General features: G+C 35.4%; 10 protein-coding genes and 4 pseudogenes across 14 annotated transcripts, besides 1 other annotated feature; 5 read left to right on the top strand and 9 right to left on the bottom strand.

The window, feature by feature from the left end:
- Positions 1-567: 567 nt before the first annotated feature.
- On the top strand, positions 568-1020 carry TVAGG3_0640040 (uncharacterized protein; the record flags this gene model as incomplete). Its single annotated transcript, XM_051241222.1, has 1 exon — positions 568-1020. One exon carries the CDS (start codon positions 568-570, stop codon positions 1018-1020), a length of 453 nt encoding a protein of 150 aa, XP_051087809.1.
- A 3390-nt stretch (positions 1021-4410) lies between these two features.
- Positions 4411-20635: a mobile genetic element.
- TVAGG3_0640060 (protein of unknown function, DUF4106 family) lies at positions 5554-5964 on the top strand (the record flags this gene model as incomplete). The annotated part of the gene is made up of 1 exon (XM_051241223.1): positions 5554-5964. The coding sequence occupies one exon, from the start codon at positions 5554-5556 to the stop codon at positions 5962-5964; it is 411 nt and encodes a 136-aa protein (XP_051087810.1).
- Positions 7838-8420, top strand: TVAGG3_0640070 (annotated as a pseudogene). The gene has a single exon. A coding segment is annotated over exon 1 (583 nt).
- Positions 8899-9134, bottom strand: TVAGG3_0640080 (annotated as a pseudogene). The gene has a single exon. A coding segment is annotated over exon 1 (236 nt).
- On the top strand, positions 9821-10267 carry TVAGG3_0640090 (protein of unknown function, DUF4106 family; the record flags this gene model as incomplete). The annotated part of the gene is made up of 1 exon (XM_051241224.1): positions 9821-10267. One exon carries the CDS (start codon positions 9821-9823, stop codon positions 10265-10267), a length of 447 nt encoding a protein of 148 aa, XP_051087811.1.
- TVAGG3_0640100 lies at positions 12874-13624 on the bottom strand (annotated as a pseudogene). Its single transcript has one exon. A coding segment is annotated over exon 1 (751 nt).
- On the bottom strand, positions 13901-14275 carry TVAGG3_0640110 (uncharacterized protein; the record flags this gene model as incomplete). The annotated part of the gene is made up of 1 exon (XM_051241225.1): positions 13901-14275. The coding sequence occupies one exon, from the start codon at positions 14273-14275 to the stop codon at positions 13901-13903; it is 375 nt and encodes a 124-aa protein (XP_051087812.1).
- TVAGG3_0640120 (uncharacterized protein) lies at positions 15151-15993 on the bottom strand (the record flags this gene model as incomplete). The annotated part of the gene is made up of 1 exon (XM_051241226.1): positions 15151-15993. A coding segment is annotated over one exon (843 nt), but the record flags the coding sequence as incomplete, so codon positions are not given.
- On the bottom strand, positions 16052-16315 carry TVAGG3_0640130 (uncharacterized protein; the record flags this gene model as incomplete). The annotated part of the gene is made up of 1 exon (XM_051241227.1): positions 16052-16315. One exon carries the CDS (start codon positions 16313-16315, stop codon positions 16052-16054), a length of 264 nt encoding a protein of 87 aa, XP_051087814.1.
- On the bottom strand, positions 16800-17384 carry TVAGG3_0640140 (His-Me finger endonucleases family; the record flags this gene model as incomplete). The annotated part of the gene is made up of 1 exon (XM_051241228.1): positions 16800-17384. The coding sequence occupies one exon, from the start codon at positions 17382-17384 to the stop codon at positions 16800-16802; it is 585 nt and encodes a 194-aa protein (XP_051087815.1).
- TVAGG3_0640150 (phage tail repeat-like family) lies at positions 17541-17765 on the bottom strand (the record flags this gene model as incomplete). Its single annotated transcript, XM_051241229.1, has 1 exon — positions 17541-17765. One exon carries the CDS (start codon positions 17763-17765, stop codon positions 17541-17543), a length of 225 nt encoding a protein of 74 aa, XP_051087816.1.
- Positions 18144-18299, bottom strand: TVAGG3_0640160 (uncharacterized protein; the record flags this gene model as incomplete). The annotated part of the gene is made up of 1 exon (XM_051241230.1): positions 18144-18299. One exon carries the CDS (start codon positions 18297-18299, stop codon positions 18144-18146), a length of 156 nt encoding a protein of 51 aa, XP_051087817.1.
- A 276-nt stretch (positions 20636-20911) lies between the features above and the next one.
- Positions 20912-21539, top strand: TVAGG3_0640170 (annotated as a pseudogene). The gene has a single exon. A coding segment is annotated over exon 1 (628 nt).
- Positions 21540-22023: 484 nt separating this feature from the next.
- TVAGG3_0640180 (uncharacterized protein) lies at positions 22024-22386 on the bottom strand (the record flags this gene model as incomplete). Its single annotated transcript, XM_051241231.1, has 1 exon — positions 22024-22386. One exon carries the CDS (start codon positions 22384-22386, stop codon positions 22024-22026), a length of 363 nt encoding a protein of 120 aa, XP_051087818.1.
- Between the last annotated feature and the right edge of the window lie 65 nt (positions 22387-22451).

Consider the following 22451-nt stretch of genomic DNA (forward strand, 5'->3'; position numbering starts at 1 on the left):
GTTTCATGTAATGTCTTTGTCAAGACTTCTCGTAATGTTTTCGTGAAGACTTCTTCGTATAATGTTTTGTCAAGACCTTTCCTTTAAAATGTTTTGGTCAGACTTCTTCGAAATGCTTTTGTCAAGACTTCTTCGTAAATGTTTTGTCAAGAACTTCTTCGTAAAATGTTTTTGCAAGACTTCTTCGAATGTTTGTCAAGACTTCTTCGTACAATGTTTTTGTCAAGACTTATTCGGTAAATGTTTTGTCAAGAACTTCTTCGTAAATCAGACAAAATAATGTTTAGGTGCAAGAGTGAGATTTCACTTTTTTTTTTCACCTAATTTTTCACCTACAGTGAAATTTTTCATGAATTTTACATACAAAATAAATGTTATATTAGGTGAGAGGTGGAGATTAGTTCACCACACCTGTTTTTTCACCTAATCTTTTCACCTCGTGGAATTTTCATGAATAATTTATCACCAACACACAAATAATATGTTAGCCCAGTGAAGAGGTGAGCCCACTTTTCAACTGTTTCTCATCACTCACTCTATCCACTCACCATTACGATCACATCATACATGAAATTCATCTACCACAACATACTCCGACGCGCAACTTCTACGACAAACTCCATCAACAAGAGTCTCGCACACACATCCTCTCGCACAGTCTCACACGCACATCTCACCAAAGTCTTTACGCAAGAAATCTCAACAAAACATAGACAGAAAGTTCATCGCACACACTCACCGACTGCCCACACGCACACCTCCACACAGCCTCTACGACACGAATCTCACTCGCAACACTCTACACGCAGCTCGCAGAACATCCACGTCGACACACAAAGACTCGCACCACCTCACCTCTCCACTCACACACACACCCTTTTGCGGTCATTTACCGAAGACACTTCTACACACATTTTACGAAGAAATCTCAACAAAGACTCTCTACGCACGAAACTATCATCTCACACCCACACACACTCACGACACACATCACAACATCCTTGTCAAAAACTTTTTTAACTTCCACCTTAACACAATGCACGGTACAGCTATAAGAATATACGTAAGAGGAAGAGAGCATTGAAACAATCCAATAGTAAACTGACCCAAGCACCCAACAGCTTTGCAACAACCACACTCCCCCGAAATGAACCCCAATTGCTGCAACAAAAATTGTCAACAACCTATGCTCTTAAACCGAGTTTCTTGTGCACAGAGTGGAGGTTTAAGAGACGAGCATTTTTAGCGAAATAGAGCAGAGCTACGGTGAGCCCGCACGGAAACCATATACACCTCAAACGTACATGAATTCGGATATCAACTCAAAATCAAATTCAGCACACATGTCAAACATCAAACATAGACAATAAAACACAATACATAGGACACACGAAAAGAAAAACAGAAAATGAACACACAACAAACACAAAGCCCAACTCCTGGTTTAACGATAGAGAAAAGAAGACAAAAGAAAACAGAAAGAACTAAGTAACAGAGGAATATGCGAAAAAGTGTCAGAAATAAGCCTAGCAGAAGATCAGCAAAATGAACAAGATCATCAAAATATTGAAAAAACCATACTACTCGAATATAAAAGTACTCGAATAGATGAAGAAGATAAAACAAACAAAAGCCCTGAGACGATATCCATGGATAGCGGATGAGTATAAAAAGAAGTTGAAGCAAATGTAAAGGCAGAAAAACTTTACAGTTGCGCACACCGACAGTATGAAAAATTACAGCACAAAAAGTAAATAACGAGCAGACCCAGAAGGAGCAATGAGCAGATATATAAGACTAGACATGACATAGGATTTTATGATAAGCCAACGCTAAAAGACCCAGCTTATTAGGGTCAATACGGACAAAAATCAAGCTGATGAAGATAGTCAAATGAAGCTTTAAAAATTGCTGACTTAAGAACGCCTTCGAAGCTCTTCATAGTAGCCCGCTGAAAAAGTGAAAAGAACTTCTCATCTGGAAAGACACTGAAAGTCTGAAGCTTTCGACAAAGAGTTATAAAGAAGTAAGCACAAAATATGACGAATATAACAGATGCAGTCAACGAGACAGGCAGTTTCAAAGTGCTATGACGCGTTAGAGGCAACTGTTGTGGAAAGTCAAGAAAAAGAGTTACAACAGACCCAAACAGACCTTAGTAAATGCTTTCTTAAAAAACGAAAAGTCAGTAGGCATTATAGCTGCAGATAGGATACTGTGCCCCACGTGCGTGAGAACTTATATACCACAAACACCTCCAAGAGAAGCACCCTGCACCAGGAACCATAAAACATTACATACGTCACATGAGCACCCAGACACGGATGCAACCCAAAAACACGACACAACAACCAGCAACAACAACCACCATCCCCACCAGCAAACAACCAACACAACACCGCACAGCACAACAGTTCACAAACCCCTGCACAAACAACCACAAACAGAGCAAGGACCATAAAAGAAAAAGTTAGAGAACACAAGGAAATCCCAGAATATACTAAAAACCTACTGAAGAAGCAGATGTGGTTCCCGATACTGTTGACCCTTTTTAGTGACAGATATAAAGAAGCTGATTGGGAAAGTTCAAGGATGGAAAACTGACCCGAACCTATTTACTTTATGGCGTCAAGCACCAAAACGAGTATAACATCAAACCTGGAAAATACAACTCGCTAAGGGATCTGATTGTATACATAATCATCCAAAGACATGGCAATAATTCTAACTTCCGCAGATATGGAGTTAGAGCTCAATGACAATTCAACTTTCCGGTCATGAAAACGTAAAAAATGAGACGACAACGAAAAGAACAAAGCTTAATGAAATCGAGTATGACGTAGATAGTGAAATTGTGAAAACGGTCTCGGAATATATGAAATGCAGCAGATTGAGAGTACAACGTCCACAGGAAGAAGCTTTAAACAATACAACCAACATGGAAGAAATAGTCAGCAACAACAAGCCTTAGAAAGACTGAAGGAAACGAACAAGTCACTCCTATTGGAACTAACTTCAACAAACATATGAAAGATTTGGGAACAGCGAAAAATCCTATGACCCTCACAAGAGTAACTGAGTGAATATGAATGCATTCCAAAGTCTAAGAATAAATTCCGGCTGACATCAGTAGACAGAATCGGAAAAAATGTGCCGACATACAAAGACTCCAAACACGATGAAAATATCAGCAAATAGAATGGAAGTACTGAAAGAAAAATTACACAAATACAAAACCTTTTTACTTACGAGCATTTAAGCGGTTAAATCTTCGGAGAACTCGGTAAAATAAAAGTTAATTTAAAGAAAAAACATATAGAAATGAAAACATCTGTTTAAAGTTCATTAGAACCTAACCAAAGATACAAACAATACCTACTTTTGTTCTGCAGCGATTGGAACTACAATGAGATGGGTCAATAAATCAACCCGGATGTGGTTCAAAGAACTACAACCAAATTTCCCAAGAATTGTAACGCCAATGGAAGTAATGGGAACAGATAGAGCTGTATGTGTTTAGCCGGGCTTAATCCATTCAAAGATAGTAAACTGCACGAATTTTGGACGCATCATAGAAAATAACAATGGCTGATGGAATAATAATAACACTGACGTTCTAGAACATTTATCGTCAAAGAACTACACAGCAACCATTAAACGAATTGGTAATTTGTGAAAGAGTTAAGAAAGAAAGTAGTGGGAGTCGAACAGGAAAGAACTATTGACAATGAACCTTGCACACGAAGTTGCAAATAAAGCTTCATAAAAAATCTTACTTTGCCAGGACAAGAATGAGAAAGGGCATGAATATTTATAAGAAACTCAAATGGACCAGTTACCTAAATGAAATGTTAGTATTGAACAAAACATTTCCTTGCACAGAAATAAAACAACATACATGAAATAAACGAAACGCAGTACGAAATTGGTAGAAGCCTTTCCATTCACAAAAGAACAAGTTAGTTGGTAACATGAAAGAAAAACCAGAAGGCTACAGAAAACAAAATATAATTTGGAACGAGCTTATTCCAATGGACCAGGCACTGGTTGAAGACTTGAACCGGAAACTCAGGAAATGACATGCAAAAATACAGCGCGAACCACAATACAGAACAATGACAAAACTCTTTCTAGAATAGGTTACTGAATGGGCGACCAGAGCCAAAAGGCAAAAAGGACATGGGAAATTTGCAACATACTAGATGAACATAATGCAAAGATGCAACAACTTCAAGCAGAGGGCAATGAAGGAAAAAGAAGAGTTAAAAACTCAGTCAGGAAGAAAGTAAAGCTTGGTCGGAGTGGGTTCTATTATGACATATAAATCCAACTATTCTATATTTTTACTCATATGAAATGTACGCCGCTCAGAATATAACGCCAACAGTTTTGGATGCCATGAATGGAAATGTTTCCGAATGGTATAACGAATGCGACAATGCCATTAGAAGGTCAGAAATAGTTCCTGGAACTTACGAATATACAACTGCTGTTTCTTATGGAAACGTAGGTGAGTTTGGAGAAGGTTCTTCAACAACAGTAGATATTGCTTGCGACAGGTTTCATATAATTTCTATTGACAACTCTTTCTTATACGTGGAACAAGACATTGAAATAAAACCTTCTGCCAAGTTGTCTGACAAGAAAGGCTGCAATGGAATTTTCTATGTCGGATACCAATATGCTCCAGAAGTTTTCATGGGATATAAGATATATTCTAACTCTGACTTAGTTCAAACAGTAACATGGGCAAACTATGAATGGTTCGCTTTGAGAAACTCAGTACAACCACAAGCTAGAGAACAAACAGACCAGTATGCAACTATTGAGAAAATAAGAAGACTTGACCCTAACGTTCCAGGAGTTTATGTTAACCTTTCTGGACAAACTGCAGCAGCAGTAACCAAAGTAAAACTGAAACTTAGAGTTCCTTTGTCATCTTTCCTCATCTTCAGGTTTTTAAGATACTTGCCAAACTGGGCAGGAAAAATTTCTATCGAACTTACTCCAAGCAAAAATAACTTAGTCATTGCACCAACACAAGACCCATTCACTCTTACAGACGTAAAGGGAGCAAATCAAACGTCATTCGCCGAATTTTGCAAAGACAAAGTTGACTTAGACTTTGGTTTCTCAAACCTCAACACTGAAGTAAACTACTACTTCAATGCTGCTGGAACTGCTTGGGACCCAGTTAAGTTCACATGCGAAAAGTTTGAATGCAAGAGAATAGAAAGCAGACTTGCAGTCTATATGTTGGACCCAGATATTTCAAATGCTTTAGCTGCCAAATATATTGCAGTTCCACTTATGTTCCCTATACACCAAATATCTGTCAAAGACTTTGCAGGTGAAGTTGGAAACCAAAGTGCTGACCCAGGTGCAAGAACAGATATTGCTTTAACAACTGCAATGAAACATGCAGATACTATGTTTGTACTGTTCAGACGAACTATAAATGACTATTCTTGCTTCTACAACCCTGGTATTAAATACCATATAAACATAGATGGCAAATACTATCCAAGAGAAGAATATTCTACAGTTGAGGATATGAGGTCATACAACTTGACATTAGATGCTATGAACTTTAACAACAACTTCACAACAACCATTAACCCTGAAATGCAAAGTTCTATTATGCCATATGTGAAAGTATGGACTCATACAGGAGGTCAAAAAACTCAATATACAAATGGAGACCGTTCAAACTTTTGGCTTGGCATTCCATTTGCTGACTCAGAAGACTTTATGGGTGGTATTTCAACTGTTGGTACAGTTCAAATACAATATACTGGTGACAGAGACGGTCCAGATGAACTGAGAGCAAAGAAGTTTACAAAACCAATAGCACTTTTCACGGAAGATGCTCTTTTGAAAATTCGTTCGATGAAACCTGCTGGGGCTCCTCAGATTGGCATAACGACAGCTTCCATCGAGCAGATTTTGGCAGCAGGTCAGTAAGTTGTTCTTGAACTGACTTCTCTCCGTCAAATATTGACAGTACGCCAGTTTTGATATAATATTGTATTATAAACTTACCTTTAGAAATATCGGTCAGTTTTGTTGTTATATTTTTGTCTGCTTCAAGAACTTTCACCATTTCAGTTATACCAACTTTCTTTGCTTTATGAAAATATTTTGGTTCAGCAAAGACTGCTATTCTATAACATTTTCCATTGTTTGTATAAAGAACTATTCTGTCAATGAACTTGTATTGTTTGTGTGTGTAAACTTTGTTTTGCTTCAATTCGAAGAGATACTCAAATACGTCCATCTTTTTATTCTAAGTAAAATGTCATTTCCGAAAAATAGAAGCGTAAGTGTTTCAAAAGGTTTAATGGCGGTGGCAGATGTGAAGTTAAATTCACCAACTCAAACAAACAGTCAAAGTGTTGTTGTCAATGTCAAAGAAAGAGATGTTGAAGTGGGGAAACCATACGAAGACGAAGATGGTATAACAATAGTTCCTGTAAAAGAACAACCAACATATCCTGAAGTTAGCAGAGACTTAAGTTCTGTTGCAGATATTCGAAACGACTACCAACAACTTAAAGACAAACTTAAAACTCAGGAGAAGATTTGTCAGCTTTGGGTATAATGTTAAACTTGGTCGAACACAACCCTGTAAAAGTGAACTCATATGTCATTGCACCTCATGAATTTTGAAAGAACTATTGAAACTTTTGACAGAGGCAGACGATATAAACATCAAAGAAATAGAACCCGACGTTAGTTGCTGTGGTGTTTCATATAATGTCATTGACAAGATATACGTTATGAAAGGAGGTGAAACGTTGAACTTAAAATATAGTTTCCCAGACGTCATAAAAATATTTGACGACCACAACATTTCATTAAAATTTACTTGCTAAGTAAATGGCAGAAGACATAGTGGTTTATACTATTACGACTAAAAACCCTGAGTCATATAATTCTATAACAACAAACTTACAAAGTCCTCAAGGACGATATTGTAAACTAACCTTAAACACAATGACGACTAAAGCCTGTTTTGCTCTTTTGACACCAGAAGACTTTATTGTTGTGAATGGCAAAAAATACTCCTTTGAAGATACTTACTCAGATATACCACCAACAGGTTTTGTTGACTTATTTAATACTTTAAGGACGGATGTAACATGTGCTGCAACTAGAGCAGGTTTCATTATGTTTGGATGTCCGACTGAGTTTACTATAAACGATATGAGCTATAATACAAAACTTATATCTGGTTTTTACTACCAACAGTTTCCTATAACAGGAAAAGGTGTCATACAAGGTCTATGTTCCATTGACTTTAAGTACACCTATTTTATATATTGTTTCAAACTTAGGTTCAAAGTGCTATTCGAATGTCGACAGAAACTACTATGACCAAAAGATACTCATGCGTATAAACAACACTTTCTCTGCTGGTTTGCCTATTGTTCATTCGAATGCAGAGTTTTCAGCTTTAGTAAACTCAAACACTTTAGCAAACATAAACTTAACCTTAGTTGACGCAAACTTTGTTCCTGTAAAACTTTTATGTCCTATGTATTTGTCAATGACGGCAGAAAGTTTCGAATTGGAAGATGCAACTGGTGAAAGTATTGTATTACAAGAACAACTTCAACAACAAATAGCTCAAGAACAACTTCAACAACAAATAGCTCAAGAACAACAAATGCAACAAATAGCTCAAGAATAAAAAAAATATTTTTTTTTATTTGAAATGTACGCTGAGTTTTGTTGGAGAAGACCGTCAGACAACATGTTTGTTATGATGAGAAGTAAAACATTGCATGAAATAAAAACATTTTTTTCAAAAAAAATATTTTTTATTTTATTTGAAATGTACGCTGAGTCTGTCGGAAAAGACTGTTGGAAAACTTGTTTGTTAGATGAGAAATATGAAATTCACTGTTGTGAGTCATTCGAAGTCAGAAACAAAAAGACAAAAAGAGTTTTAAGCGAATGGGAGCAAAATAACGGATATGCTAGGATGAGGATTGGTGGAAAACACTATTTTAAACATGTTGTCATTGCAACTCATTTTATACCGAACCCTAACAATCTACCCTTTGTAGACCATATAAACCATATAAGAAACGACAATAGACTTGAAAATTTACGCTGGGTCACTTGTTTCTGAAAACAGTAAGAACAGAGGCAAAATTAGAGATATTGTATTCGAATTTGTCGACGAACTAGAAGATGAAACAATTGAAATTACAGACTATGGCAAGCATGCGTTTGAGTTTTACTACTATAGCGAAGAACAAGACTCTTTCTACTTTTATACCGGCGTAAACTATAGAAAATTACAAGTATGTTTTACTAATGGCTATGCTTATGTAAACGCTAGAGATACAGATGGAAAAAACGTTAAAATACTTCTTAACAAATTCAAGAAGCTATATGGCATACCATTTTAAAACGTTTTTAAAAAAAAATATTTTTTTATCCGATAGAAAAGATGACGAAATATATTTCAGTCAACAAATATATGTCAGGACTTAAAGAAGAACTAGACCCATTCATATATTTGAATGTTTACTTTCTACCATTTTGAAAGTCTACATTTGACAAAGTTTGGAACATCGAACCAGTTAAGTTTGCTATTGTGACTAAAAATGGTGCGAAATTTGAAGACTTAGACATAGAAGGTTTGTTAGCAGTCAAAGAAAATTTTGACAGAAGGTTCTCAAACCTTAAAGAAGGCAAAGCATACAAACTTGTTATACCTTATGAACCAAAAGAAAGCAGACGACTATGAATATTATGAGTCTAAGATAGTTGAAGTTCAAGGTAAATTGGGTAAAAAGATTTTAGAGTCTAAGCCAGTGTTTGCTCCTAAAGAGGAAGAGAACATTGACATTGACCCAGAAATGTTCTAAAAATAAAATTTTATTTTTACATGTCATATCTCACCTTCTCTGGAACTGGTTCAGGTTCTTTCTTCTCTTCTTCTACTTTCTTTTCTTTCTTTTCTCTCTTCTTCTTCTTTTCTGGTGGAGTTATGTCAAATTTCTCAGAACCATATTTATGTAAAAGTTCTTTGTCCTTTAATAGCTCTTCTATTCTGTTTCCTATTTCATCTTCAAGAACAGCGCATGTGTCTTCTTTGCATTCTAAGAACTTTTGTTGGACTTCATCTCTCCAAGAGGCGTCATCTCTGTCAACAAGTCTGTCATTGACAAACTTAAAGACTTCTCTGCCTAATGTTTTTATGGTTCTTGTCATATTCCAGAAACAGAACTTTAGAACAAATTCACCTTTCTTGTTTACACTATGTAAGATTTTATGGTCGACAGATGTTTTGCTGTCAAAAAGTTTGTCTCGAATATAGATAGCGAAATCGCTAGACATTTTCAAAAAGATAAAAATTTTAATTTTTCTAAAAATATGTTAGAAAAAAAGTTTGCTGACATTGACAAGAAATTTGAGAATGTTTTAAACAAGAACAAGAGGAAGTTAGAAAATGCTCAGATAAAACCCATACATGACAAGTTCTTATTTGCTCAGAATGGTATAACAGGTCTAATTGCACCACCTGGGTCGGGTAAGACTTTCACTTATCTTTAAAATAATGGCTGCACAACAACAAGAACTAGATGAGAAGAACCCATTCTATGAGTTAGTTGTCATTTGTAGTACTTCTGGTCAATTTGACCAAACCGTCAATTCGTTCAAAGATATTATAAAGAAGTCTAAGTTAGTATGTATAAAAGACTCTGAGTTGTTAGATTGGATAAAGAAGTACCAAAGAAGAGTTTTGAAGTACAATGCTATAAATGAGTATGTCAATTCGAAGTTTAAAGACCCAAATGAGGAAATGCAGAGAATATTAGAGAAGAAACACTTCAGAAACAAACAGAAAGAGATAGAATACATTTCGAAGAAATTGCAATCTTACGATTGGAAGACATACCCTCATAGATGTCTTCTTATCTTAGATGACTTTGCTTCTCATCCTTTGTTAAAGAACAGAGAACAAGACATGTGTCGAATTCTTAAGAAGCTCAGACACTTTAACATCTCAGTTGTCATTTGTGTACAGACAGCCAAGAGTTTAAGTAAGGATGTAAAGAGAATACTTACTGACATTATACTTTTCCCTGGATTGTCCGAAGACGATTTCATGGAACTTATGAAAGAGTCCATGGCAGGTAAGTTTGACAGACATGAACTATGGGAGAAGTACAAAGTCATACAAGACCCTCATACTTCTTTCAGAATTCATATCTACGCGAACAAAGTTCAAATTGTAAAAAGTCAATAAAAATAAAGAGTTTGAGTCTTAGTCTGTTGTGGTGCTGGGGCTGTCGGTTCTTCTGGCTTTGGAAGACATTCAGGAAGAGGAACGTCGGACATTCGTTTGTGTCTTAACCGTCTTTGTTCTGAAAAAGTACAATATTGTCTTGAAAAAGTACAATATTGTCTTGAAAAAGTACAACATTGTCTTGAAAAAGTACAATATTGTCTTGAAAAAGTACAACATTGTCTGAAAAAGTTCAGACTTGTTCTGAAAAAGTACAGCTGTACTCAAATTTGAGAGACATTGTACTGAATTTATACAACATTGTTCTGAAAAAGTACAATATTGTACTGAATTTATACAACATTGTCTTGAAAAAGTACAATATTGTACTGAATTTATACAACATTGTCTTGAAAAAGTACAATATTGTCTTGAAAAAGTACAATATTGTCTTGAAAAAGTACAATATTGTCTTGAAAAAGTACAATATTGTCTTGAAAAAGTACAACATTGTTCTGAAAAAGTACAACATTGTTCTGAAAAAGTTCAAGACTTGTTCTGAAAAAGTACAGCTGTACTCAAATTTGAGAGACATTGTACTGAATTTATACAAACATTGTTCTGAAAAAGTACAATATTGTACTGATTTATACAACATTGTCTTGAAAAAGTACAATATTGTACTGAATTTATACAACATTGTCTTGAAAAAGTACAATATTGTACTGACTCAGTATGGAGCTTGACCCCTTAGACGAAGCAATTTATCTAATTGAAATTAACGAGCTTGTTAAAGACTTCCTCAGGCAGAATGTAAAAGGCAAGCTTGAAAAATAAATGGTTCATTTACTCTGCTTGTTTGAAGTTGTCAAAATACTCTGTTATTTTTTCCTTTAACAATGGCAAATCTTCTTTGAAGGTAAGTATTGTACAACCTTTCATATAATAGTGTGTTTGAGGTAACGTATCTTGAACTATCTGTTTAACATCTTCATTTGGTGTCATTGAAATCGGTAAGTTTTCGCGATAGAACCAATTTCTGTCAGATTTGTAAATCTTAGCAAGGTCGTAAAAGCTTTTTGTTGTTCTTCTGACTAAATGCAACATAACCATATCTCTGTCTTCTTCATTTTCCATCTCTTCAGTGTAAATCATATACTTATAGTTCTTTTCCTTTCCTTTTGGTACCGAACGTGGTATTCTTTTCTGAATGCTTTTTGTCTTTTGCTTCAAGCTTGTTTCTCTAGCTCTTCACGTTCTTGTCTGTGAATTTCGTCAAGAAGTCTGTAAATATTCCAAGCATAACGAGGCGAAGCCACATTGCAACAGCATTTACAAGAAGTCTATGTACATAATATCCTCTCAAAACCGTTTGGCAATTTTTCACGATTTTCATAGAGTTTTGGCGAGTAAAGATTTTTTACTTACTCGCTGTTCTTCACTGTTTTTCAGAAAAAAGTATGTCTCGCTGTGCTTCGCTCAAAAATTCTTGTGTGCTTTGGTTCCTAAACCAGTCTTGTGGTTTCTTAGTATCTGGAGCAAAACATGCTGTCAAAATACTTTGCATTTGGTACATGTCATCTTTGACCGAACGAATGAGACGGAGTTGTTTGTTAAACTGTATGTACTCATATTCTTCATTTATAGCTTCATGAACGATAGCAGTTGTTGTGTTCTCTGTTGTTGACATATCTGTCTTTACATACAAAATAAAAAAATAAAAAAAAATAAAATTAACTTTATTTTTTCTATCTGTATCTTAAGGAAATTCATGATTTTCATAGAGTTTTGGCGAGTAGGGAAAAAAACGGTCTAGAGAATTTTCACGATTTTCATAGAGTTTTGGCGACTACGTTTTCTTACCTACTCGCTGTGCTTCACTGTTTTCGTACGGAATCTCTTCTCTCGGTTTACATGTAAGCAATCTATATGCCATTTTACTCAGATTTTTGTGCTGAATTCAGCAAAAAATATATTTTTAGGGTAGAAGGTTAGATATAACCTGTCTTCTACCCTCTTTTCTACCCCAGTTATTTTATAAGCGTTTTACATGGTAAACGTTATTTTTACATGTATTTTTCAGCAACTTCGTCAAATAATTTTATAGCAACTCTATCTCATCTACTTTCAAACGTTTCTTTACCTTTTATGGGAGCACCATACATTTTCTCAAACTTTTCGAGTAGTTCTGTTTCAGCAGCTCTCATATCGTTAACTAACACAACCTTGACTCTATTGACTTGTACTGTCATATCTTAGAGTTATATTATATGTCCTTCCTATCTTATATCTTTTTGTGTTGAAGTCCTTCGGTTTCTGAACGATGTAAAGTAAGCCTTCACTGCAACGTTCTGAGTCGAATAAACCATATGTTATGAAGTTATATCCAACAACTGGGTCAATCCATACAAAACTATTGGTATAAGACTTTTGTCTATAAGATATGCTGTAGTTCCATAAGAATCTTACCGATATCATAAGCTCAGGATTTCTTGTCAAAATTTTTCTGAGTAGAAGCAATTCTAACCCAGTCCTTTGCTTTCTTTCCAGATGGAGATAAAATGTCTGACAAAGAATATTTGTTGTATTTCTTGAGTATCTTACGTTAAATCACCTATTCTAACCACTTTGGTGTCATTGTCTATCTTTCCAACTGTTTCAAACTCATTGTTTGACATTTCTGTCTTTAAGTCTGCATAGTCGTTTCTCATACGTTCTATCTCTTTGACGGAGTAGTTATATTTCCTCATTGCTGCTTTACATTTAGAACATTGTGGGTTCAACTTTGCGTTATATTCTGAAACCTTACCTGCTAAAACAACCAAGGCGTCCAATGGTTTTCTTTAAATCTGACAGTTGTGGTTTTATCTGTTCATTCCATATCTTACCTCTTCTATCTTTATCTCTTATCTGCCATACACATTTTGCAGCTAACGAAACAAAGTTGTCGTAGGTCTTAAATTCTTCAGATTTATATATGTCAGAAACATTCTTATATACCATGTCGCAATCTTTGTCCATAACCTTATGGTTGCAATGAAATCCAAGAAACTCATAGTTTACCTTTCGTATGAACTTCTTTATTTCTACTGAGTCAGTTGCTTTGACTTCTATTTCATCGAATTCTGGAATAGTAAGCTTTTGTTGTTGGATTTCAGGAAGTTTAGGTAGATGGTCAATAATATCCTGCATTTCATAAAGATACTGTTCATTTGTTTCATCTTTCGCACTACAGTCCAAAGTACTTGTTAAAAGTTCTTGCTTTATCTTCTGGATTTCTGTCTCAAAAGTATATGAAGAAGGAATGAAGCTTTTCATCTCTACTAACATTGAAGTTGGGTTCATGACTAACGAGTTTGGTGCTGTTGTTGCTAACATGTTCTTACAATAAAAATAAAAAAATATTTTTTTAAAAAAACCAACTTTATTTTTTATTTCGGGAAAACTCATGAGGTTAGAAAACATGTACGAAGAAGTCTTGACAAAACATGTACGAAGAAGTCTTGACAAAACATGTACGAAGAAGTCTTGACAAAACATTTACGATGAAATCATGAAAATTCAAGAGGGTAGAAAAGAGGGTAGAAGACAGGTTATATCTAACCTTCTACCCTAAAATATATTTTTATTGAATTCAGCAACAAAATGGTTCATTTACTCACAATATTTTTGTACAAAACGACCCCAAGCTTTTAACTTCTTTTCTGCAGCTTCTAATGCTATCTTAGCGAGTTCATATTCTCTAAATTCTCTCTTTAAATCTTCTTGTTCCCATTGGTCTAGTTCGTATGGAGAATCTCTATAACCAGAACATATCTCACGTTCATGTTCTATTTGTTTTTCATGCATTTTTCTAACTTCTTCTTCAAACAAAGGTTTTGCATTCTCTACTGTATCTTCAAGTTCTTCTTCATCTAACTTCTCATGAACTTTCTTGTCTATGGAGTCCATAATTTTTCCAACTGCTATACAATATTTTGGAGAAGCCCACATTGCAATATAGTTTACGAGTCTTGGGTCTACATACATTCCTCTAACCTGTTTGATTTCATCGGGAATTCCTGCATTAACATTGTATAAAAAGCAACCCGCGGAATTCCGCGGGGTGGTATTCTTCACAAAATGCCTTAAAATACTCTTCCCAGGACTTATTTTCCAACAACCTTCTAAAGTCTTTCCTAAACTGCTGACATATCTTTGTTGCATTTATATAACCATCCTTGTCTCTACGTAAGACTTCAATACCGTTATAGGTGCCTTTTGTGAATGTTTCGCCATTAGATTTGTTCGTGAACGTTTTTGCTTCGACTGACATTTCTGTTCTTACAATAAAAATAAAAAAATATTTTTTGGTGGGACGTCGGACATCCGTTTGTGGCTTAACCGTCGGACATTCGTTTGTGGCTTAACCGTCGGACATCCGTTTGTGGCTCGACCTCAAAACAAGCATTTTGTGAAGAATATACCAACCGCCGGAATTCCGACGGTTGCTTTTTTTTATACAAAATTCAAGAGTTTTGTGTGTTTTCTACGATGTTGTCAAAATGTCATGTTGTCTCGCTTTTTCAGAGAAGTTAAAATTACCTGGTGACCTGGTGACCTGGTTCCACCTAAAATATATTTTTTGGTGTAAATTCATGAGTTTTGGTTGAAAAATACGGTGGAGCCAAAAGTGGCTCGACCTCAAAACAAGCATTTTGTGAAGAATATACCAACCGCCGGAATTCCGCGGGTTGCTTTTTTTTATACAAAATTCAAGAGTTTTGTGTGTTTTCTACGATGTTGTCAAAATGTCGTGTTGTCACACTTTTTCAGAGAAGTTAAAATGACCGAGGCACATAGGCACATAGGCACACCTAAAAAAACATCTAACCAAAACTCTTTTTTCAATACTTTTTCAGCACTTCTCCGTAGTTATATATGAAAGACAATTCGAGATAAAAGTCGTAGTACAATGGAACAATATGTTGCACACCATTTGTTGTGAACCAAACTTGAAAGTCAGAGAAACTGTTACTAGGTGGTTCGTAGAATTTAGAAGCAAAGTCATAAAAGTCCTTACCAATACAAAGAAAACTATTGTTGCTTGAACTAAAACTTGCATGACACATAACATTTTGAGGGTCAAACACGTTTCTATAAACTGTCAAATCTGTTGGTGGGCGTATAAACCAGAACGGACCGTCAGGTGGTAATGGTTCGTTCTGGTTTAGTAACCGAAGAAATTGTGCCCAAGAACGTTTGTCTACTTGCCAAAATAAAAACTGTGTATCTCTTGGAGGGTTATTTTCAATCCTTTGAAATGAAACTGTGGAGTTCATCTTGTCATATTCTAGTTTCAGATAGTATGTTCCATTTAGTAAAGAATCGTATTTTTCTTGAAATTCCCAGTAGTATTTGTTTATTTGAGTTTGAAAGTCATTTAGAGTTTTTTCAAGATTTTCGTCTGAACGAACTGTAAAGATTCTCATTTCATCAAATTTGTCTAGTAGACCATCATGACCTCTATACCGCCCATGAAAATATACCGCAAACATAAACGCGTTAGTTCTTTTTGAAAACAAAACTCTTCTAAATCCTATTGCCTTTGCATCTGAAGGACTTTGAAGCCAACGAATTGGAAAGTCAAACCTGTAAGCACCGGATGAAATTTCTTCATCTGAAATAGTCATACCGGCGTTTGTGAAGATATAGTCTAACGGTTTTGTATCTGCTGCTTTTGTTCTTTGTTTTTCAACCTGAAACATTTAATATATGTAAAAATATACTGTTTTAAAATAAATGTTTTAACTTCATATTTCTCATCTAACAAACAAGTTGTCTGACTGCTTGAGGGTTAGGTTGGTACCATTCGAACTTCACGCTTACAATTCCTTCAATTGCATTCAAAATGTCTGAGTCGGAGTCAACCATTTGTTCTCTCTTTGTAGTCTTGAAAGCGTCAAGAAGTTTTGCAGCTGTTGTGACATTGCCATTTGCATAGTATATATGACCGTCCAAATCTGTTATGGTCAATCTGAGGTTATATCCTTTCTTATTTCCGTCTTGTATGGCAGCAAGTAGACCCATGAAGCCTTCTTTGTTCTTTCCTTCGTCAAAGTTTACTGTAAAGGTTCGACCAGATGTAATTTGACTTCTAACTTCACGGTACTTTTCATATGCATATCTTGTTCTTTCCATGGGAGCATGTTTGTCTTCACCCTTCCCTTTTTTCCGTCTCAAAGGATGCAATTGTTCGTCATGTTTCCAATAGAATCTGGCAAAGCCGTCGTGTCCCTCAACTTGAGGCTCACTAACATCGAAAGGCATGTCCATAAGACGTTCTTCTTCTAACCTCTCTAGTCTGTTTGGATAATTTGCGCGCGCGGTTTCTAAATCCATCTCATAGCGAAGACCAGACAATTTGTCATAGACTTTTATTGGCTTTCCCTTCCTATATTTAAACTTCTTTGAAACTTTCCAACCATATCTTTCTAACTCTGCTTTTATTCTAGCAGATTTTCTATCCATTCTATGCGGTGGCATTTCTATAAAAATAAAAAAATATACTGTTTTAAAATGGTATGCCATATAGCTTCTTGAATTTGTTAAGAAGTATTCGAACGCATTTTCCATCTGTATCTCTAGCGTTTACATAAGCATAGCCCGTCTTAGTAAAATATACTTGTAATTTTCTATAGTTTACGCCGGTATAAAAGTAGAAAGAGTCTTGTTCTTCGCTATAGTAGTAAAACTCAAGCGTATGCTTGCCATAGTCTGTAATTTCAATTGTTTCATCTTCTAGTTCGTCGACAAATTCGAATACAATATCTCGAAATTTGCTTTTGTTCTTATTGTTTTCAGAACGAGTGACCCAACGCAAGTTCTCAAGTCTATTGTCGTTTCTTATACGGTTTATATGGTCTACAAAAGGTAAATTGTTAGGGTTCGGTATAAAATGAGTTGCAATGACAATATGTTTAAAATAGTGTTTTCCACTCATATCCATAGTAGTATATCCGTCATTTCGCTCACATTCGCTTAAAACTCTTTTTGTCTTTTTGTTTCTGACTTCAAATGACTCACAACAGTGAATTTCATATTTCTCATCTAACAAACAAGTTTCCCAACGGTCTTCTCCAACAAACTCAGCGTACATTTCAAATAAAATAAAAAAATATTTTTTTTTGAAAAAATGTTTTATTTTAAATGGTATGCCATTTCATATTTCTCATCTAACAAACAAGTTTCCCAACGGTCTTCTCCAACAAACTCAGCGTACATTTCAAATAAAAATAAAAAAATATTTTTTTCTTTACTTTACATAACCGCCTGCTGCCAAAAGTCTTTGACGCCAACCCATACCAGCTAATGAAGGTTGACTTGGTTTAGTTTGGAAACTAACCTTTGGTTTTGGTTTATCTTCAGTTTTTGGCTCACCTTCTTCTATCGGTTTTTCGTCACTTTTTGGTTCACCTGACTTTACTTCACTTGCAGGTATGGTTGTGTCGTCAACATCTTCATAAATATCATATGCCATTTGTTTTTGTTTTCCTTTCAACTTTTTGTGTTTGTTGTAAAGTTTAGAATATTTTGACTCTAAGTCAATGAGATGTTCTATAATGAACTGTTGGTCGGTGAAGTAAACTTTTCCATCTGTTGTCTCTTTAACTCCTTCAGACTTCAATATTTTATTTGTGAGAGTCTGTTTCTTTTTTGAGATACTAGCCGTTCCATTTCTATGAAAAGTGACTTTATAGTTAGGGTTTGTATTTCCAGACCTGGCACTTTCTATTATTGAATTTTTCTCTTCATCTGTAAGTTCTTTGACAGGTTTTGACAATGGTTCTGAACTTTTTGTTTGTGGTGTCAAATCTACCGTTTCAACTTCTTCGTCATTTCATCTCAGTAAAAAATTTTAGTTTGGTTTGTTTTCAACTGGTTGTTTAGGTTTTTTAAGTCGGTCTAAAACTTCCTGAGGTATAGGAAGAACTTGACAAACACGTGGTTGTGTAACTGCTGGAAGTCGACAAATCCATCTTGAACCCATTTGTCTCAATGCTGTATTGTTCATTTCATCTCAGTAAAAAACTTTACATTCCCCACGTTTGAGGCGGTTGAGGTTGGTTATTGTTTACCCACTGTTGTGCATGGTTATATCCTCTGTTAAAGAATCTTTCACCTTGGTCCATATAGTGTCCTGCTTGGTTATAGTAGTCATTTGCTTTGTTATAATAGTTTCCTGCTTCTCTTCCTACATTGTCCATCCATCCTTGAACTTTTCCTCTTGTTTCAGGATTTGGAATAAGATTTGTTGCATCTCGTGCTACCTCCCAACCTTTCTGTACAGTTTGTATAATAGGTTGTGCTTTCTCTTTCAGTATACCTAATGTACTCAAAATCTTTCTTCCAACTCCAAATACACCTCTGGCTATTGTTCCAACTGCGGGCAAAAATCTGGATGCAACTCCTGCTAATGCGCCAAATAAACCCATTTCTTATAGGGTAAAAAATGACGAATCCAAACAAGGACCCCTATGTTTCTAAAGCGACAAAGAAAGCACTCATGGTAAAAATCTTTAGTTCAACACCAAATGCTTGGTTTATGGATATCTTGGAAAACATTCCGAGGTATAGAGAAGATGGACCTCCATACTGGCTAATATTTGTCGGTCAAAACACAAGATACTGTGAAGCCATACCATTACAGTCCAAAAATATTTTAGATATCTTAGCAGCTTTGACAATATTTGTTGACAAATACCATCCAACAAAACTGACATCTGACTGTGAAAGTTCTTTCAAATCAGATGATGTAAAAAACTATCTGCGTTCAAAAAATGTAAACCAATATTTCATTGTCGACCAAAACCATTCTGCTCTTGGTGTCATTGACAGTTGTATAAAAATCTTAAGAGACTTAAACCAACCACAAGGTGGTGAGGTAGATGAAATGTCATATGACGACAAATATAGACATTTCTCCATGGCAAAGATGAGACAAGTTTTAAATATTTACAATAGCCGTAAACAAAAAGGTTTGGGAAACCATTCCCCTGAAGAAATGAAAAACAACCCTGACTTAGAGAAAGACTATATATTTAATAGTTTAGTCAAAAGAGACAAACAAGAAAGAATGCCAGGCTTCAAACTTAAGAAAGGTGACAAAGTAAAAATAGAAATACCTAAACGCGACCCATATGAAAATACTATTGACTATGACAACAATGGGAACTCGACAGGTACTCACATTCGTGTTCGTAAAAATAGAAGAAAGTATACAAGAGAATATTATGAAGTTTTAGGCAAACATGGCAAAATGTACAGACTGCAAGCAGAAGATAAAACTACTATTGTCAGACCTCGTTTCAAACTTGTCAAAGTTCAAGGTGGTATACTTTCAAAGACAGTTCCTAACAAATATAAGACAACTCCTGACGAATATGCTAAAGAAGTTGAAAATGACGACTAAGCATTTCTATACCATGCGTAAACTGTCATGTAAGGTGGCATGTAGTCTTTACTTTGTCCCGTTGTTTGCGTATATCCCGAAACGCGATGTGTATGGCTTCCTCCTACCTCAGTGTTACTCCAGTAACAATTTATAGCAAACTTAACGTCCTCTTTAACATCATATCCTTTACCTTTTGTCATTCCTGACCAATCCCAAAATCTATGACTATGCAAACCTGCTTCAGATGTACTTAAATTTATGTAGTGACTGTGCGCAGGTAAATTTGCACCTGAAATCGTTTTACTTCCACCTGTTTCCTTTGAAGAGTTTGCACAATACAAAAACCTGTCGACTATTTGAGTCCAAGTTCCAAAACCAAGTACTACTTCTGGTCTGGTAGAGTTCATTGACGTATAAATAGAACCTATAGGATATAATGTTTGAAGTATTTCTGTCTTTAATGTTTGAAGCTCTGTTTTGTCTGCTTTTTTATATAACTTTTCTTCAAGTTCATTTACGTCAGAGATGCTATGTCTATGATATTTTTGTGGGTATGTTCCTTCTGTCCATGTGAAAATATACTCTTTTGTTGCATCTACATATCCTTTTATCCATGTCGAGTCTGCTTTTGTATTCCTTAACTCTGTAACACCTTTCTCAAGCTCTTTCAACTGTTGTCCATCTTCCATTAAACCTCTGGTATGACTTGAAACCGTTTGTGCCAACATATCTACAGTTTCTTTGTCAGCTTTAAGGTCTAAACATTCTGAAACCCACCCTGTATTGGCTTTACCTTCTAAAATCTTCGATGTCCGTTCATGGTACCATTCAACCATTTTTTTAATTTCTTCATCTTTTTCATCCACATATTCCTTATCTGCCTTCTTCACTAACCCACTAGCCACATATGCTATTGCATCGTCTACATACTCTTTGTCAGCTTTGTTGTCAATATCTGCCTTCAAAAGAAGTTCATCTATAGGTTTCTCGTTTAAAGTTCTTTTTGTTGGATTTATACAAACAGTATGGTTCTTACTGTCTTGAAACAGAAACTCGTCTGTCAATGGGTTTATCGTCAGTTTTAAGTTTCCTTCTTTCAATGACTCAGATATCTTAGAATAGTTTGAAAAGTTTGTTGTGTTCTTATTTAGAGCTTGCAAAATGAGTTGTCGGTTGTGTTGTATTTCTCTCATAGACGCTGTTTCTTTCGACATTTTTATTCTAGATAAAATATGCTTTCAATAGAAAAAGAAAATTCAAGAGTTGCTACAACTAAACCATTAGATGAACTTTTTACGAATGTCGGTCAAAAGTTTGAGACAGAGACCGTAAAGCATGAAGGCTATCGTTTTGACTACCCACTAAGATGGTTAAGAGACCATCCGTCACAAAAGCTATTGGCTTTCGTAGAATGAAGTTCATTTCAGAAGCCATACATGGTTTCCCATTTACGGTCGCTTTTGAAGTTCGATACTATAACAAAGAAAAACGTACGTATGAGAAATTTGAACAGGGAAAACTTTTACAAGTGAATTTGCTTGTAAACTTAGAAACAACTCTTCAAGCTTTTCAAGAAAAAATAAACGATATCTATCTCGAATATGCAAAACAGTACAACATTGACGAAGGAGAGTACCATCTCGATATTATATATGACAGGAAAAATGCAACTGTTAAAATCAATAAAATAGAAGACCTTGGAGAAAACGTTTATATTTCTACAAAATATAACAACTTGGCATGGCATAGATTTATGAGGATGTTAAATCAGCCTGCATGGTATCCAGTACACCCGGACTATTATGAAGTCGAAAACCCTAATGGAACATATGAAAATGTTTTCGACTCAGATGCATTATAGTTCATGCTTCATTTTCTGGTGCACAAAACTCTTTTTTATGCTTGGCAAATGACTTTTACGAAAAACCTACAAAGCTATATGAACCACCGAGTGGAAGTATTTCGGATTTTCAAGTATGGTTTACTACAGATGGAAGAAAGAGAATAATTCCATTATACCATGCGTTTTACTTAGAACTTAGTTTCATATACAACTACTATCGAACGGTAAAAATATGATTTTTTAATAAGGTTGAGGTGTTGGATTTGGTTGCCAACTAGACTGTGGTGCAGGTTCAGGCTGTTGTATAACAGGAGCTTGCTCTTCTGGTTCAGGGTCTTTAGGTATAATACCACGAACTGACCTACTCTTTTGCCAATATTTTTGACTCCGTTTCCAAATTCCTCTTCCGACGGTTTTTATTCCATTCCATATACCTCTTCCAACATTTCGAAAGAAGTTTCCTATCTTACTGAAGAAACCCATTTTACTATATGTAAAAATCTAATGTCCGCCTAGTCTCTTACGTTTCCTGTTGAGTTCCATAGCATTCTTTAACTGGAGCTCATACATTCTATTTCTCCTCTGGTAGAAAACATACTCTGGGTCAACTCCTGTGTTCGCGTCATCTGCATAGAGTTGTTTATATCCCACTTCAGGGTTTGTATAAAACTCTTTCCATCTCATATTTGCATACCATGGTGGCAAACCTAACGCAGCGTCATTTGACATGGCAGTTTGCATTTGTACATCTGTTGGCACTTGACCATAGTTTGCCATTGCAGTTTGTATTCTAACTTCATTTGGAATATTCTCTGGGTTTGGTTGTCCAGGTTGCTGTGCATTCGCTAAGTTCTGTGCGTCCATTTAATATTAGATAAAAATATCTCTTACGAGTACATATACTGAACATTTGCAGGCATTGGTTCATC

Source organism: Trichomonas vaginalis, chromosome III (genome assembly GCF_026262505.1).
Source record: "Trichomonas vaginalis G3 chromosome III, whole genome shotgun sequence".
NCBI classification, from domain to species: domain Eukaryota; phylum Parabasalia; order Trichomonadida; family Trichomonadidae; genus Trichomonas; species Trichomonas vaginalis.